The sequence below is a fragment of the Schistocerca serialis genome, chromosome 5 (assembly GCF_023864345.2).
Source record: "Schistocerca serialis cubense isolate TAMUIC-IGC-003099 chromosome 5, iqSchSeri2.2, whole genome shotgun sequence".
Taxonomy (NCBI): domain Eukaryota; kingdom Metazoa; phylum Arthropoda; class Insecta; order Orthoptera; family Acrididae; genus Schistocerca; species Schistocerca serialis.
In genome coordinates, this window is record NC_064642.1 from 409,374,838 (window position 1) to 409,393,774 (window position 18,937).

General features: G+C 41.7%; 1 protein-coding gene across 1 annotated transcript in view; it reads right to left on the reverse strand.

Moving 5' to 3' along the window:
- The window catches only part of LOC126481475 (U2 small nuclear ribonucleoprotein auxiliary factor 35 kDa subunit-related protein 2), a 55,354-nt gene that overhangs the window by 23,309 nt on the left and 13,108 nt on the right, over nt 1–18,937 (reverse strand). The window contains exons 5-8 of the mRNA XM_050105253.1: nt 15,542–15,580; nt 14,303–14,415; nt 381–524; nt 44–270 (exon numbers count right to left, since the gene is read on the reverse strand). Coding sequence (XP_049961210.1) covers nt 44–270; nt 381–524; nt 14,303–14,415; nt 15,542–15,580 — 523 coding nt within the window. The remainder of the gene's footprint in view (nt 1–43; nt 271–380; nt 525–14,302; nt 14,416–15,541; nt 15,581–18,937) is intronic.

The following is an 18,937-nucleotide window of genomic DNA, read 5'->3' on the forward strand; positions in this document are numbered from 1 at the left end:
ACAATATATTTTAACTGATTCAAGTATCATTTATCCAGCTTACCACAAAGAGCTGATTTCCAAGAGGATACACAAGTAAATTCCACATTAAGCTGTCTTCCACCATACCATCGACCATGAAATTTCTGAAATGCTGCAACGGCATGTCTGATATTTGCATATTCTATGTAAACATTTCCTCTGAGGTGTGACTCAAAGTTGCAACATACTTTAAATTGCACCACTGGACCAAAAATTTCAAATTCAGGCAGAACATCTTCGTAAAAATCTCTGAAATATCAGAATTAATATAATAATGAATGTTAAATAAAGTGTTAGTAAATATGTGCTTAAAATGAAAAAACCTACATAGGTTTCAGCCAAACCTGATAAATACTTACTTGAAGTGCTGGTAAGTTTCACTGTCCTCATATTCCAAAAGAACATCTGTATCATATTCATCTGCCATTGACTGATCCATTCCAAAATGTGAGTAAAAGTTTGGAATCAACAGAACTTTGCTTATTCCTGGCCTTGGATGATTTCTAAGGAAAAGCAGTTAATAATAGCACACATGAGATAAGATTAACTGTCATGGTATTAAAAATAAGTTGTACAAGTCTTCCACCTGCCTTGAGATCCACGTTCAAGAAGAACTAACATGCAAATTTGGTTGAATCTGGGAAACATCAAGGAAAAAACTGTGATACATCTATTTTCCTGTATCGCTCAAAACTTTACATTATAAGAATCCAAAAATTTCTCATGCTTCTTTCACACAGTTATACCTAATCGAAATAACTGATTCTGCTAATAGAAATGTTTTTATTTTATTTGGTAAAGGATATAGCTTCCATTCTGAAACGATAATCCACAAAATGGATACACTTTCATATATCAAGCACTCTCCTTCTTTGGAGACATAAGGTCAGCACTGGAGTCAATCTAATGTTGCTCACTCTTTTAATGCCAAAATACACCCAGAAGAGAAATGCTGTAAGGCCTGTCAGTCTGAAATATGATAGAAATTGTTATGCTTCAACTATTGCAGAACTTTCTAGGTCTTAAAAAAACATTTTCAAAGTAAATGATATTTGAAATTAGTAAGCAGCACTTATCCAACTTAAAATAGTACATCTACCAGTTTATAAATAAGAACATAATTTATGGTGAGCATTTTTTCCATTGAGATTTCCAGAAATTTAAATTCTCATGTAAATTTGTGTGTGCAACTATTGAGAAATATATTTAAAAACAAAGATGATGTGACTTACCATACGAAAGCGCTGGCAGGTCGATAGAAACACAAACAGACACATACATACACACAAAATTCAAGCTTTCGCAGCAAACTGTTGCCTCATCAGGAAAGAGGGAAGGAGAGGGAAAGACGAAAGGAAGTGGGTTTTAAGGGAGAGGGTAAGGAGTCATTCCAATCCCGGGAGCAGAAAGACTTACCTTCCCACATCACTGATAATTTTTAGCCGCTTCCCACAGGTTTTAACGTCATTATTTCTTCGTCAGACAATTGTTAGCCTCATTTTCATAATCTACCACCACAAAACCACTCCTTTTAATATATTACACGCAGTTTTTTCGAAATTTTCCCGAATTTCTCCGTCCTCTAACGTGTTTTGGCGGCAACGCAACCACCTAACCTTTGTGCACATCGTTGTCTACCAACCCAAGTCCAACATAGCCCAGCTGTAACCAACACCTTCTCGCCTTTTTTCACACCAGATCTCCAGTTACTTTCCAGTCCACCTTTATCCCTCCCCATATATTTTTATTTTCATTTTCATTTCAGCCTCATGTTACACTTTCCACCTTCTAATACCATGTCACCCTCACAACACCCCCACAAAGACCCCATTAAGTTTTATTTACATTCCCTCCGCAAACATGCCTTCGCCCTAGCCAGATTACGCTCCCATATTCTATTTTCTCAGGCTTGTCTGACATTTGGCATTACCCCCAAAGGCCTCACACTTAAAGCTCCCATCTCTGGCTGCAACCCTTCTTTCCATCAGTCCCTATACCAGTTCCAAACTGAACAATCCATTGCCCTCGCCCACCTAATCCTTCACCTACATATCAACTCAGCCAATGAACACACCCGTCAACTCCTATCCTTAATAAAAGTCCTTAATCTTTCCTCTCCCACATCCACACCGGCTGTTCAGAGCATCCTCCTGCAGGCCAACCGTAAATTAGAACATCATGCCACCCTCCACCTCAAAAAACTATCCAATCTCCTGGTTTCCCACCTCCGGAAAGGCAACTCACTCACCCTTCACAACCTTTCCAGCAAACCTCAACCTCCTCTCATTGCACACAAACCCAGTCTCTCCCATCTACTCGATCTCCCACTTCCAGCTCCACTCCCTCCAAAACCTCAAAATTCCAATCAACACAATCTGGAACCACAACACCTTAATTCAGTAGTTAACCTTTCCTCCAAACCTCTCTCCCAATCCGAAACCTCTGTCCTATCCAAAGGCCTCACCTTCAGCCCCACTCCCAGATTCAACCAAACAGCCCTCGTCAAAGATTTACTGTCCTACACTCGTACTCTCTGCTGGAAATATCACTTTGCCACGAAGAAAAATGATCCTAATCCTACTCCTAATGATCCAACTCCCCAAGACACCATCCAAATTGAACCCTGCCTGGAACAGTTCCGTCCTCCGTCGCAGCGGGACCCACCTCCTCTTCCTCAAAATCACCCTCTCCAAACCTTCCAGGAATTTCTGACTTCCAGCCTTGCATCTCAATCCTTCGTAAAAAACCTTAATCCTACTCCCAACATCACCACTGCTGAAGCCCAGGCTATCCGTGATCTGAAGGCTGACCGATCCATCGTCATTCTTCCGGCGGACAAGGGTTCCATGACCGTGGTACTTGAACGTCGGGATTATGCGGCTGAGGGACTGCGTCAGCTTTCAGACAACACCACATACAAAGTTTGCCAAGGTAACCCCATTCCCGATGTCCAGGCGGAGCTTCAAGGAATCCTCAGACCTTAGGCCCCCTGCAAAACCTTTCACCTGACTCCATCAACCTCCTGACCCCACCGACGCCCCGCACCCCTACCTTCTACCTTCTTCTTAAAATCCACAAACCCAATCATCCCAGCCGCCCCATTGTAGCTGGTTACCAAGCCCCCACAGAACGTATCTCTGCCTACGTAGATCAACACCTTCAACCCATTACATGCAGTCTCCCATACTTCATCAAAGACACCAACCACTTTCTCGAACGCCTGGAATCCTTACCCAATGTGTTACCCCCGGAAACCATCCTTGTAACCATTGATGCCACTTCCTTATACACAAATATTCCGCACGTCCAGGGCCTCGCTGCGATGGAGCATTTCCTTTCACGCCGATCACCTGCCACCCTACCTAAAACCTCTTTCCTCATCACCTTAGCCAGCTTCATCCTGACCCACAACTTCTTCACTTTTGAAGGCCAGACATACCAACAACTAAAGGGAACAGCCATGGGTACCAGGATGGCCCCCTCGTACGCCAACCTATTCATGGGTCGCTTAGAGGAAGCCTTCTTGGTTACCCAGGCCTGCCAACCCAAAGTTTGGTACAGATTTATTGATGACATCTTCATGATCTGGACTCACAGTGAAGAAGAACTCCAGAATTTCCTCTCCAACCTCAACTCCTTTGGTTCCATCAGATTCACCTGGTCCTACTCCAAATCCCATGCCACTTTCCTTGACGTTGACCTCCACCTGTCCAATGGCCAGCTTCACACGTCCATCCACATCAAACCCACCAACAAGCAACAGTACCTCCATTATGACAGCTGCCACCCATTCCACATCAAACGGTCCCTTCCCTACAGCCTAGGTCTTCATGGCAAACAAATCTGCTCCAGTCCGGAATCCCTGAACCATTACACCAACAACCTGACAACAGCTTTCGCATCCCGCAACTACCCTCCCGACCTGGTACAGAAGCAAATAACCAGAGCCACTTCCTCATCCCCTCAAACCCAGAATCCCCCACAGAAGAACCACAAAAGTGCCCCACTTGTGACAGGATACTTTCCGGGACTGGACCAGACTCTGAATGTGGCTCTCCAGCAGGGATACGACTTCCTCAAATCCTGCCCTGAAATGAGATCCACCCTTCATGAAATCCTCCCCACTCCACCAAGAGTGTCTTTCCGCCGTCCACCTAACCTTCGTAACCTCTTAGTTCATCCCTATGAAATCCCCAAACCACCTTCCCTACCCTCTGGCTCCTATCCTTGTAACCGCCCCCGGTGTAAAACCTGTCCCATGCACCCTCCCACCACCACCTACTCCAGTCCTGTAACCCGGAAGGTGTACACGATCAAAGGCAGAGCCACATGTGAAAGCACCCATGTGATTTACCAACTGACCTGCCTACACTGTGATGCATTCTATGTGGGAATGACCAGCAACAAACTGTCCATTTGCATGAATGGACACAGGCAGACAGTGTTTGTTGATAATGAGGATCACCCTGTGGCTAAACATGCCTTGGTGCACGGCCAGCACATCTTGGCACAGTGTTACACCGTCCGGGTTATCTGGATACCTGGATACTTCCCACCAACACCAACCTATCCGAACTCCAGAGATGGGAACTTGCTCTTCAATATATCCTCTCTTCCCGTTACCCACCAGGCCTCAATCTCCGCTAATTTCAAGTTGCTGCCACTCATACCTCACCTGTCATTCAACATCATCTTTGCCTCTGCACTTCCACCTCGACTGACATCTCTGCCCAAACTCTTTGTCTTTAAATATGTCTGCTTGTGTCTGTATATGTGTGGATGGATATGTGTGTGTGTGCGAGTGTATACCCGTCCTTTTTTCCCCCTAAGGTAAGTCTTTCCGCTCCCGGGATTGGAATGACTCCTTACCCTCTCCCTTAAAACCCACTTCCTTTCGTCTTTCCCTCTCCTTCCCTCTTTCCTGATGAGGCAACAGTTTGTTGCGAAAGCTTGAGTTTTGTGTGTATGTATGTGTCTGTTTGTGTTTCTATCAACCTGCCAGCGCTTTCGTATGGTAAGTCACATCATCTTTGTTTTTAAATATATTTTTCCCGTGTGGAATGTTTCCCTCTATTATATCAACTATTGAGAAAGCTATACAAAATTCACAATAGGATTTCTGGTGTGTCTTCCCAAACAACTTCTGTAATCTTTTGTTTTCCACCTTTGCTTCAGTTATAGGATATGGACTTTTCATGTTGTAAATACGAGATTTGTACTTGGGACCAAATTATGACCTTTTACAAGGGTTATGTGAATTTGTTATTTAGGTTAATAAATTTAATGACCTGCTCTTGTTGATACAACAGAAAGTTTAATTTGCAATTTGTGCAAAACTAGCACAAGGTGGAGGTCACTGAGGAAACTTATTTAAGGATTATCCAGATAAATGTGTAACCAAAAGGTCCTTCATGGGCTATTAACGAGAAACCACATGTGACCCCGTGTTTTGGGATTTGACATCATATCCACTCCTCATAAAAATGCAAAATAATACAAGAATAAAAGATGTGGTGGTACATGCAGATGACATGATTCTTGCAAAGGGAGAGAGAACATGTAAACAAATTATAACAGTTCTTAAGAAGTACATGAATGGTGCCAAAGAGTGAAGCTGTCAGTATACAGTCCCAAATAACCACATACATTGTATGTAGAGGCATATGTTCGGAGGCACACTTACTTCCTTTCCACTGCCCTTTATACAGCCATTGCTGGTTTGGGACTGATATGCTAATTCACCAGTTTCACAGAGAATCAACCATAATTTTGTATACAGTATTATTACAATGGGGTAATCCCTCCCAAAAGCATTCTAAAGCTACTGCCAACTCCCCCACTGTGGAGGAATCTGTGTACGTCTTCTGTTTACATCTAATGAACAGCACGATCGAATGTGACACTGTGTTTCAAAGTGTTCATGCATAGTGTATCTGAGGCAGAACATGAGAACCAATTCAGTATTAACCTCAATCGAAGTGGAAACCACCATTAACCTCAGTCGAAGTGGAAACCACCTACAAAACCATGTACGGGCTGGCCAGCACACTGCCCTCATTGTCTGTCCACAGAGAGGATTCAATCCGGTGCCAGTGCACCTCCCTGTGTTCCTGAAATGGGTGCTTTAATGTGCTCAGTTATCCAGGTGGATACTAGAGTCATACTGAGACTTTTAAAAATTGTTATCAAAACATGTCCACTGGATAAATAAATCCATAAGCATCAAACGTGTACAATGGAGATGGAAAATGATTATGACCTCCAGAATCTTGCAGCAAAAGAGGCCAAAGACAAAAATAAAAAGTCAGTTCTTAATTATATTTGTAAACAATGGTATAATGTTGAAAAAGGAAGGTGAACCTACAGTTTCTTCCCATTCACCAGGCAAAGTTTGCATTACAACAATAAACCCACCAAGAAAATTGATGCACTAACTATTGGGCCACAGTCCTTTGTAATATCTTACAGAATCAGAAGACAAGAAACAAATAGATACGCTGGCAGAAACAGACGCAAATGGAGCCACAATCTCAGTGTGTCCTCTGCTGGTGTGGATAGTACTGGGCAGCAACAATGGATATGAAGGAGATTTTTAACCATGAGACAATGTGGCAAAAAATTAAAAATACTGTCTGCATAATATAACGAAAGGATGGGTGGTGCTGCATTCTTGGAACACACCGCAACTTTCTGTTCAGTTGGACGATGCTATTTAAGATGAAAATGAATACGAGTGAAGAACTGTGAGGCCAAAAGTTGGAAGAAACGTGCACTAAACCGTGCAAGTACTAGCCAGCCAACTACAACAGAAACCGAATTCCAGTACTTCAAAAGTATTGTATCACACTCACAGAAAATCAAAGGAACTAGAATGATACGGATTGTCATGTTGAGAAATTCCATCTTAGTGACGACAATCTGATCTCAAATGGGGCATATGTACCCTGCAACCAAGAAGTCAATAATACAACAATTAAAATGCTATTATTTATACTACAGAATTTTGCCATGCAAATATGTTGGCATCAGAAGCATTTCTCACCGTGGAATACTTTCTGTTGCCAATATAACTGCAATGGAGCATATGTGGAAGAAAGTGAAATTGTTTATGAGTAATTGGATTTGTAACAAACTACACTGAAGCCCTACACAAAAACAGAGATATGCAAACAAGCAGAAAAGGGAACAGCGGTCGACAACACCTAAATAAGACAATAAATGTCTGGCACATTTGTTAGATTGGTTACTGCAGCTACAATTGCAGGTTATCAAGATTTAAGTGAGTTTGAATATGGTGTTATAGTTGGTGCATGAGCGATGGGACGTAGCATCTCCAAGGTAGCGATGAAATGGGAATTTTCATGTACGACCATTTCACAAGAGTACCGTGAGTATCAGGAATCTGGTAAAACATCAAATTTCCGGCATTGCTGTGACTGGAAAAAGATCCTGCAAGAATGGGACCTGTGACTACTAAAGAGAATTGGTCAATGTGATAGCAGTGCAACCCTTTCACTAATTCATCTACATCTACATCTACATTGATACTCCGCAAGCCACCCAACGGTGTGTGGCGGAGGGCACTTTACGTGCCACTGTCATTACCTCCCTTTCCTGTTCCAGTCGCGTATGGTTCGCGGGAAGAACGACTGTCTGAAAGCCTCCGTGCGCGCTCTAATCTCTCTAATTTTACATTCGTGATCTCCTCGGGAAGTATAAGTAGGGGGAAGCAATATATTCGATACCTCATCCAGAAACGCACCCTCTCGAAACCTGGCGAGCAAGCTACACCGCGATGCAGAGCGCCTCTCTTGCAGAGTCTGCCACTTGAGTTTATTAAACATCTCCGTAACGCTATCACGGTTACCAAATAACCCAGTGACGAAACGCGCCGCTCTTCTTTGGATCTTCTCTATCTCCTCCGTCAACCCGACCTGGTACGGATCCCACACTGATGAGCAATACTCAAGTATAGGTCGAGCGAGTGTTTTGTAAGCCACCTCCTTTGTTGATGGACTACATTTTCTAAGCACTCTCCCAATGAATCTCAACCTGGTACCCGCCTTACCAACAATTAGTTTTATATGATCATTCCACTTCAAATCGTTCCGTACGCATACTCCCAGATATTTTACAGAAGTAACTGCTACCAGTGTTTGTTCCGCTATCATATAATCATACAATAAAGGATCCTTCTTTCTATGTATTCGCAATACATTACATTTGTCTATGTTAAGGGTCAGTTGCCACTCCCTGCACCAAGTGCCTATCCGCTGCAGATCTTCCTGCATTTCGCTACAATTTTCTAATGCAGCAACTTCTCTGTATACTACAGCATCATCCGCGAAAAGCCGCATGGAACTTCCGACACTATCTACTAAGTCATTTATATATATTGTGAAAAGCAATGGTCCCATAACACTCCCCTGTGGCACGCCAGAGGTTACTTTAACGTCTGTAGACGTCTCTCCATTGATAACAACACGCTGTGTTCTGTTTGCCAAAAACTCCTCAATCCAGCCACACAGCTGGTCTGATATTCCGTAGGCTCTTACTTTGCTTATCAGGCGACAGTGCGGAACTGTATCGAACGCCTTCCGCAAGTCAAGAAAAATAGCATCTACCTGGGAGCCTGTATCTAATATTTTCTGGGTCTCATGAACAAATAAGGCGAGTTGGGTCTCACACGATCGCTGTTTCCGGAATCCATGTTGATTCCTACAAAGTAGATTCTGGGTTTCCAGAAATGACATGATACGCGAGCAAAAAACATGTTCTAAAATTCTACAAGAGATCGACGTAAGAGATATAGGTCTATAGTTTTGCGCATCTGCTCGACGACCCTTCTTGAAGACTGGGACTATCTGTGCTCTTTTCCAATCATTTGGAACCCTCCGTTCCTCTAGAGACTTGCGGTACACGGCTGTTAGAAGGGGGGCAAGTTCTTTCGCGTACTCTGTGTAGAATCGAATTGGTATCCCGTCAGGTCCAGTGGACTTTCCTGGATTGAGTGATTCCAGTTGCTTTTCTATTCCTTGGACACTTATTTCGATGTCAGCCATTTTTTCGTTTGTGCGAGGATTTAGAGAAGGAACTGCAGTGCGGTCTTCCTCTGTGAAACAGCTTTGGAAAAAGGTGTTTAGTATTTCAGCTTTACGCGTGTCATCCTCTGTTTCAATGCCATCATCATCCCGTAGTGTCTGGATATGCTGTTCCGAGCCACTTACTGATTTAACGTAAGACCAGAACTTCCTAGGATTTTCTGTCAAGTCGGTACATAGAATTTTACTTTCGAATTCAATGAACGCTTCACGCATAGCCCTCCTTACGCTAACTTTGACATCGTTTAGCTTCTGTTTGTCTGAGAGGTTTTGGCTGCGTTTAAACTTGGAGTGGAGCTCTCTTTGCTTTCGCAGTAGTTTCATAACTTTGTTGTTGTACCACGGTGGGTTTTTCCCGTCCCTCACAGTTTTACTCGGCACGTACCTGTCTAAAACGCATTTTACGATTGCCTTGAACTTTTTCCATAAACACTCAACATTGTCAGTGTCGGAACAGAAATTTTCGTTTTGATCTGTTAGGTAGTCTGAAATCTGCCTTCTATTACTCTTGCTAAACAGATAAACCTTCCTCCCTTTTTTTATATTCCTATTAACTTCCATATTCAGGGATGCTGCAACGGCCTTATGATCACTGATTCCCTGTTCTGTACATACAGATTCGAAAAGTTCGGGTCTGTTTGTTATCAGTAGGTCCAATATGTTATCTCCACGAGTCGGTTCTCTGTTTAATTGCTCGAGGTAATTTTCGGATAGTGCACTCAGTATAATGTCACTCGATGCTCTGTCCCTACCACCCGTCCTAAACATCTGAGTGTCCCAGTCTATATCTGGTAAATTGAAATCTCCACCTAAGACTACAACATGCTGAGAAAATTTATGTGAAATGTATTCCAAATTTTCTCTCAGTTGTTCTGCCACTAATGCTGCTGAGTCGGGAGGTCGGTAAAAGGAGCCAATTATTAACCTAGTTCGGTTGTTTAGTGTAACCTCCACCCATAATAATTCACAGGAACTATCCACTTCTACTTCACTACAGGATAAACTACTACTAACAGCGATGAACACTCCACCACCGGTTGCATGCAATCTATCCTTTCTAAACACCGTCTGTACCTTTGTAAAAATTTCGGCAGAATTTATCTCTGGCTTAAGCCAGCTTTCTGTACCTATAACGATTTCAGCTTCGGTGCTTTCTATCAGCGCTTGAAGTTCCGGTACTTTACCAACGCAGCTTCGACAGTTGACAATTACAATACCGATTGCTGCTTGGTCCCCGCATGTCCTGACTTTGCCCCGCACCCGTTGAGGCTGTTGCCCTTTCTGTACTTGCCCAAGGCCATCTAACCTAAAAAACCGCCCAGCCCACGCCACACAACCCCTGCTACCCGTGTAGCCGCTTGTTGCGTGTAGTGGACTCCTGACCTATCCAGCGGAACCCGAAACCCCACCACCCTATGGCGCAAGTCGAGGAATCTGCAGCCCACACGGTCGCAGAACCGTCTCAGCCTCTGATTCAGACCCTCCACTCGGCTCTGTACCAAAGGTCCGCAGTCAGTCCTGTCGACGATGCTGCAGATGGTGAGCTCTGCTTTCATCCCGCTAGCGAGACTGGCAGTCTTCACCAAATCAGATAGCCGCCGGAAGCCAGAGAGGATTTCCTCCGATCCATAGCGACACACATCATTGGTGCCGACATGAGCGACCACCTGCAGATGGGTGCACCCTCTACCCTCCATGGCATCCGGAAGGACCCTTTCCACATCTGGAATGACTCCCCCCGGCATGCACACGGAGTGCACATTTGTTTTCTTCCCCTCTCTTGCTGCCATATCCCTAAGGGGCCCCATTACGCGCCTGACGTTGGAGCTCCCAACTACCAGTAAGCCCACCCTCTGCGACTGCCCGGATCTTGCAGACTGAGGGGCAACCTCTGGAACAGGACAAGCAGCCATGTCAGGCCGAAGATCAGTATCAGCCTGAGACAGAGCCTGAAACCGGTTTGTCAGACAAACTGGAGAGGCTTTCCGTTCAGCCCTCCGGAATGTCTTTCGCCCCCTGCCACACCTTGAAACGACCTCCCACTCTACCACAGGTGAGGGATCAGCCTCAATGCGGGCAGTATCCCAGGCAACCACAGTCGTAGTCCGATCAGGGGATGCGTGGGACGAGCTGGCCGTCCCCGACAAACCCCCATCCCGACCCCCACAGTGATGCCCATTGGCAACAGCCTCAAGCTGTGTGACCGAAGCCAACACTGCCTGAAGCTGGGAGCGAAGGGATGCCAACTCAGCCTGCATCCGAACACAGCAGTTGCAGTCCCTATCCATGCTAAAAACTGTTTTGCTAAGAACGTCTGAACTAATCTACAGAGAGCGCAAACAAATCGACAAAATTTAAACGGTTATTAAAATACAAGATTGCCTAGTAAATGCAGTAATGCTGCTACTTGCGCACTGCTGACACTGCTCGGCGGCGGAAGGAGACTAAGCGAAATTACACTATTCAGGTACTAAAACGCGATGCTACAACTCTCAAATACTATAATACGCTCGAAATTTATGAATTAAACAATGCAAGTACCAAAAACACGCAAAGAAATTAAGAATTAAACTATGTAACAAATGAGTGAGCTAGGAGTATACGACTTGCTGCTCAGCTGCTTATCCATTGCTGCAGATTTCAATGCTGGGCCATCAACAAGTGTCAGCGTGTGAAGCATTCAACGAAACATCGTCGGTATGGGCTTTCAGAGCCTAAGGCTCACTCATGTATCCTTGATGGCTGCAGAACACAAAGCTTTATGCCTTGCCTGGCCCTGTCAACACCGATATTGGACTGTTGATGACTGGAAACATGTTGCCTGGTCAGATGAGTCTTGTTTCAAATTGTGTCAAGCAGATGGATGTGTACGGGTATGGAGACAACCTCATGAATCCATGGATCATGCATGTCAGCACGGAACTGTTCAAGCTGGTGGAGGCTCTTTAATGGTGTGGAGCATGTGCAGTTGGAGTGATACGGGCCCCCTGATATGTCTAGACATGACTGTGACAAGTGACATGTATGTAAGCATCCTGTCTGATCACCTGCATCCATTTATGTACACTGTGCATTCCGACGGACTTGGGCAATTCCAGACAGGCAATGTGACACCTCGCATGTCAAACTCGCCAGACATGAACACTGCTAACCATATCTGGAATGCCTTGCAACATGCTGTTCAGAAGAGACCTCCACACCGACATACTCTTACTGATTTATGGACAGCCCTATAGGATTCATGGTTTCAGTTCCCTACAGCACTACTTCAGACATTAGTCGAGTCCATGCCATGTCGCGTTGTGGCACTTGTGTGTGCTCGTGGGGGCCCTACACAATATTAGGCAGGTGAACCAGTTTCATTGGCTCTTCCGTGTATTTAGAAAGTAAAAAAACTATTTGATCAAATTTTAAAAAGAGTAATGGTGCAGACTGATTGAAATAAATTTAATAAGGGTAGTAACAGCTCCACTTACAGTAATGGTAATGGTTGTTTCATGGAAATGGTACTATAAAAATAAAGTAAAAGTAGATATAATATGCAATATTGACACAATAAGAAATTGCTGCTACAAGATTATTAGAAATGCTGACACTCAGAAGAAATTCTGAATTGTGTAAGACAATCAGCAACACATGAAGTATACATAGATGTGGCAGAATCTCTTCAACAAGACCTGGGAAATCCTATGATGCAATTGATGCAACACTGAAAATAACTAAAATGAATCATGTTTAGCAACATAACAGATGGTAACACGGATCAGGGGCCAGCAAAAATTTCAAACATTGTTAAAGTATGTAGACACATTATTTTACAGCTACCACGGAAACATATACATTACAAAAAAAATCCACATGATCTATGATGTGACACACAATGTGAGTGAGCTGCAGTCACTGATTTCTCCGATTAATATCTGACCAGATCTGTTTACTACATTAGTTACCTTAAAACACCTTGTGGTGCCTTTGGATTCACACATGATGTCATGTGTAAAGCACAATCTGGGATTGGCCAACTACAGTTGCCTGTTTCTGAACTGCAGGGTCTGATGTATACCAAAAAATTGTCCTAGTTATTTGAATTTTATGACAAAAGAAATGGCAGACTCATTATTTATGAAATAATGAACTGCAACATGCTATGTTTAAAGTGTTTTGCAACAGTCTGCACACTGGATAATATAAGCTCATGAATATGGTATCATTTCCAGTTATGCAGAGGATGCACGGTTGCACATGTAGATATTCTATGCAGTACAACATTTTCTGTTACTGATATATGCAAGTGGGTGATGTTACATAACAAATGCAGTAGGTTACCTAAGGCAGATGTAAACTGCAAGACAATGAACAAAGTGACAAATTCACTAAATTCACTTTTCAGTTAATTTTTAATTAAGTTATTTATATATTTTTGGAAGTAGAGATAATTAACACTTACAACTGATTTCTATTGACAATCATTTTAAAGCTAACTCTGGGCTCTTATTCGCGAAGGGAGAATTCAGAATACAAATATTCACTTTATATCTTAAGGAAGCAGTAATTGGTCACACACTAAATATAGCACTGATAATATTAATACAATAAAGTTACAACATTTCTTCAACATTAAAACAATATATGATTCATAATACACTGCACATAGGTGATATCTCAAACATCTCTTTTTTTCTTATAAATGGTGAGGTAAAATTTTGAATAAGTCGTAAAGGATACCCTGTCCAACCTGCAAAAAATTACAACCCAAGTACTTATCAATAAAAAATATATATACAACATCTAAAAAATGTGCCAGAAATAAGTTGGACTCAGAGGAAAAGCCTAGCCTGTTAGCTTCAGCTACTGTATCAATTAGTACAGAATAGCAATAAATAGTTGCAAACAAATTTCAACATATAAAATGTACAACAGAGATGAAATAAGACAAATAAGTCAAAACAGTGGAGCGAACAACACATCAATATGGATTATGAACCCAGAGAAACATGTAAAGATTTGCTATAATAAATCCAGGTCTTGAGAAACATTTGATGCAAGAGCTTCCATGAATATGCTTGCACATACATCTGCCAGCACACACACACACACACACACACACACACACACACACACACACACACAGAGAGAGAGAGAGACAGAGAGAGAGAGAGAGAGAGAGAGAGATCACATACCGGGAACATCTGTCACCAAATCTGCAGGCACCAGTTTTAGAAAAGAATGGACATAGAGGTTTGTCTGGATTGGTTTCCGTAGACACATTTATAGCTTGTGGCATTTCTCCTCCCTGAAAAGAAAATAGATTTCAGATAATTAATTACAAATTCTAATTCACATCATTACTTCAAGCTCTCAAAACCAGAATCCTTTCACTAATAAAAAGGAGGAGGAAAGTCTGGTAATCCCACCAGACATATTAATGGATCAGTCAATATTATTATATACAAATCCAGTGAGGTTGCTACGCACAGTGCGGAAGGCCACATCTGCTGGTGCCAGGTCAAATGGCAACACATTTCCAGCTGATTAAAGGGCTGCCACATACCATCATGGTCTTACTTGTCGCATTCAGCCAATTTTTGCAGCAGGCTCTCCAGTGTGCCTATTGATAATGTACCTGCCTTACACAGTTTTCTCCTGGACTGCAATTCAGACTTTGTTGTTACCTAGTGTCGACATTTGGCTGGCATACTACCTGAGTGCCTACTTAATTCAGTACAGTCTTTGCTCACAATTCAACTCACAGTTGTGTTATCTGTGAACAAACCAAAGGCATGTGGGTGCACAAGCACATGGTTCACAACTGAATGCCTGCCCAGTTGAATTTATAAGCAGTATTCTCCTGCACTAAAGTGTGAGTTTTTCAAAACATTTCCAGAGTACAGTGTTGTCCATGCAGTATCCAGCTACAGAAGCTGTCATTTTGTGTATTTCCAGAAGAGTCAGGAACTACTACTTTCTGAGCGTTACCAATAAATAATTTGTGCTTAATATAATTTGTGTTGTTGGAGCAACAGAGAATGTTAAAAAATTAAAAATTTAAAAGATCATTCAGAGACGCTTTTGGATCATACATCAATTAACACCTATCAGGACAGGGCAAGCTAAGTATCAACACACATATGGCAATAACAACAGTTGCTGTATGTGTACCTTTCTCTAGTCCTTTGCTGCAGGTGAAGAAATTCAAGGTTCTGAAAGCTTGTAAATCTTTGGTTTTGGCATATGTGTATTAGTTCAATACCTTCTATTTTTTATGTATTAAATTGTGCTGAGAGGTGACATCTACTTTTTCAGTGGTCTAACATAAAGGAGGTGACATCTACTTTTTCAGTGGTCTAACATAAAGGAGGAGGCAATATTACACTATTTAAGTTACTGGTATAACAACAAAAACAAGGAGCACATCTCACCTTATTTATGAAGTCATCAATCTGCTTTAGCAATTCATCCTGAAACATAAGAATGAGAAATAAAAATTAATTTACCTTCCACAACTAATTATGAATAAAACTTGAGGTTACTTCTACAACAATGTAACACACTGAGAACAAAAAATTTCTATCTTTCTCTGGAAGAATATATGCAAATGAAATAAAACACATGCAGAGTGTCAGCAATCACCTCTCTGTTCTTTTTATTACATATCGAGTGACCATGTCTTAAATAAATGAACTCTTACATTAATTATAGTGAAAAAGTAATTGAACAAAATTGCAACACCGAAACTACTACGTAACTTTCTCTTCTTTCCACACAAGACTTTTATCACAGAAAAAGAAGGGCATGTGATAAGATATTGGAAGTTATTCTGTTGAACTACCACTGCTCCGAAAAGGGTCCAACAACAATAATAAAATAATACACAAAGTCATCAAGTTTATAATAATTGTAAGTGGCTGTGACTGACAGGTAAAACCTATACTCACATAAAAACAAGTTGATTTATATTAACCTAGAAACACATATTTTGCTTGATAGATGACTTTATGACATTTCTCTTATGCCAAATTTTTGTTGTGCAATGTCTGCTGCATGAACTACATTAAGGGCTATTGACATTTGAAACAATACGGGATGGTGAACTGAACTAGAAATATTAGGACGCAATACAGAATTTCTACGCTCAATATACCCACAGAGAGTATCACTGAAAGTAAATAACTTCTATATCTTTATCAGCATTTCTGTGAAATGATTTCCATTTCAAACTAGTACATTGGAAATGGAACAACAGCTTGCAGAAGGCATATAGGACAATCCAGTAACAGGTTTAGGGAACTGATCTACCATCGTGGTGTATGTCCAGAGCCTGGTTATGTATTTTACGTGAAAACCACTGCTATCCCTATCGTCTGTGACATGTGCAAAAATTGTTACAAATGTTAAATGAATGGCCAAAAATCTCAGGAATGGATGTCCAATTTGCAGATGTGCAATGTATGGAGTATGAATGCTGCAGCTAGATGCAAGGTATGGTGTGAATGTAGACATGTTATCTTATACAATCTGTTATAGACAGACATGCTAGTACATCACAAGTTAACTGACTCTGAATGTGGGTGATAATTGGTGCAAAATGCATGGTCACATAATAGCAGAAATTATACATGTATTCATGTTATTGAGATCAACAGTGTCAACTGTGGATCCTCTATACCACTGGGAAACTGTGCCTACATGAGTAACCCATCACAGAACACAACGACAATAATCTGACGAATAAACAACACATTGCGCTCACAGTCATATGTGATGATTGATGGTCTACTGTGACCCAGATCACCATCAATTTGAGTGTGGGGTGACCAGAACTCTTTTCTATCAGGACTATACGAAGAAAAAACGTTCCACGTATGCTTCAGCATTTGATGAGCGACATCACATCCAGTGACCTATCATGATTTTCGACCTCTCAAGTATATTTTTCTCCTTCATAAAGACATCTTGTCAATATTTTCTGCAACAAGCCACAACCATTCTTGACTTTTGTCAAGCAGTCCTATTTACTAATGAAGTGACCTTTGGTAGAAATGGTATAATCAATTCATTCGACTGCCATCTGGTACTGGAGGACACGTTACTAATGTCTGAACTGTCACATTAACTGTCATTGATGAGAATGTTTCAGATGGTTTTGTCAGTGACCATTCACTTGATCCTTCTTGGACAAACTTAACTCAAACTCCTGCTAAATTCCATACCTTTAGTGCTTCAGAAAATATCATTTGCAAACTGACAGATCTTTTGGCTTACATACAATGGAGGCTGAGGTAATTTCTACACTACTGTTCACCAACAATTCTGTAAAACATGCAGGCTGGGACCCTGCATATTTGGCCACCATACTCACTGATGTCTTTTGCAGACCAGGTACGGACCCCGGTTTACCTTAGGAGATTGTTTCTCAATGGAAGATTGACAGTGCTGTCTACCATGTCCTGTGCACCACACATGAGTGTGGCTTGCTCCCCAAGATGCTGTGGTGGCTGCAGCAGGCTTGGCAGTAAACAGCCCATTGAATCGTCTATTGACAAACAACTTCCTGATGTAAAGCAAGAGCTATATCTGGTCCCTAAAGTACAGCCATGTGTGTGATGGTTGAGCAAACAGGGGTCCAGCTCTGCACATGCTACTTTCAATAACATGCCCCTTGAAAAATGGCTAGGATGCTGAACCCTCCTGTACGGCTCTGTTCATCGTAAATAAATCCCTTTGTCTTTTATTTGTAGGGGGAGCTGAAGAGAGTCATATTTGTTGAGTAAATTTATGATAAGCAGACACATGAACTACTCTATGAAACCAGTCGCAATTTTCACTGACTGGCTGGAATAATTGAAAGGCTGTGAAACCAAAATGCACAATGTGCACACTTGCATTATCTGCAGGTGGCAAGCCTGAATGGTAAAGATCTTTTGGTGGGAAATGATGGCAGCAATCAAAATGGTTGTGTATCTCGTTGGTGGGTGCAATATGAGAGGAGAGTTTTAAGGAGTCACCAGACAAGTCTAGGTTTGTGTATAGAAAGGTGCTTAGTTGAGCTGATCATCAGCTGAAATGTATAGATGAGAACGGGTTGGACTCTAAAAAAATGATGACAGACTGTTTTGCCCCTGGTACAGATAACAATGCAAAAAAAAAAAAAAAAAAAAAAAAAAAAAAAAAAAAAAAAAAAAAAAAAGGCCAGGTGTGAGTACAACTCACACACTGAGGGTCCCGTAGAGAATTAACTGTGTATATAGGCAGTTCATCCATTCTGGAAATTAAGGATCTTAACAATTTTTGCCTGTTATCAACATCGATACTTGCAGAATATTGATCCCAGGGATTTCAAGGCTTTCGAGAATATTTTAATTTCAAGTTTGAAGTCAGATAATAAATGACAAAGGAATATTTTTTTCCTGTGGTATGAGTACAAATTAACAATTTTCAGATTTTTTTCCCTTAACTTGTATTCTGAAACCTTGCTCCTTGCCAAATTCCATTTTTCCAAGTCAACAGGAAGTACCATGTAGGTTTTAATGAGTGAGTTTGTGGGTACCAAAATACATTAATTAAATGACCATGCATTTTGAGTTCATTGACTTAGAAGCTTAACTTTTTTTACACCACCAAAGAACCACAGAAATCCATATATGACACAAATATCAACTTAATACATAGATTAATTTCTGAGAAAAGGGGTCTTGCTGATGGAGGGACAGACTGGCAGTCGGTTAACATATGACAATTTATTTTCGTGTAATATAATTATAAATTAACACTTTTGGATGTTTCCCTTTACTTGCACAGTGGAATCTTTCTTCTTG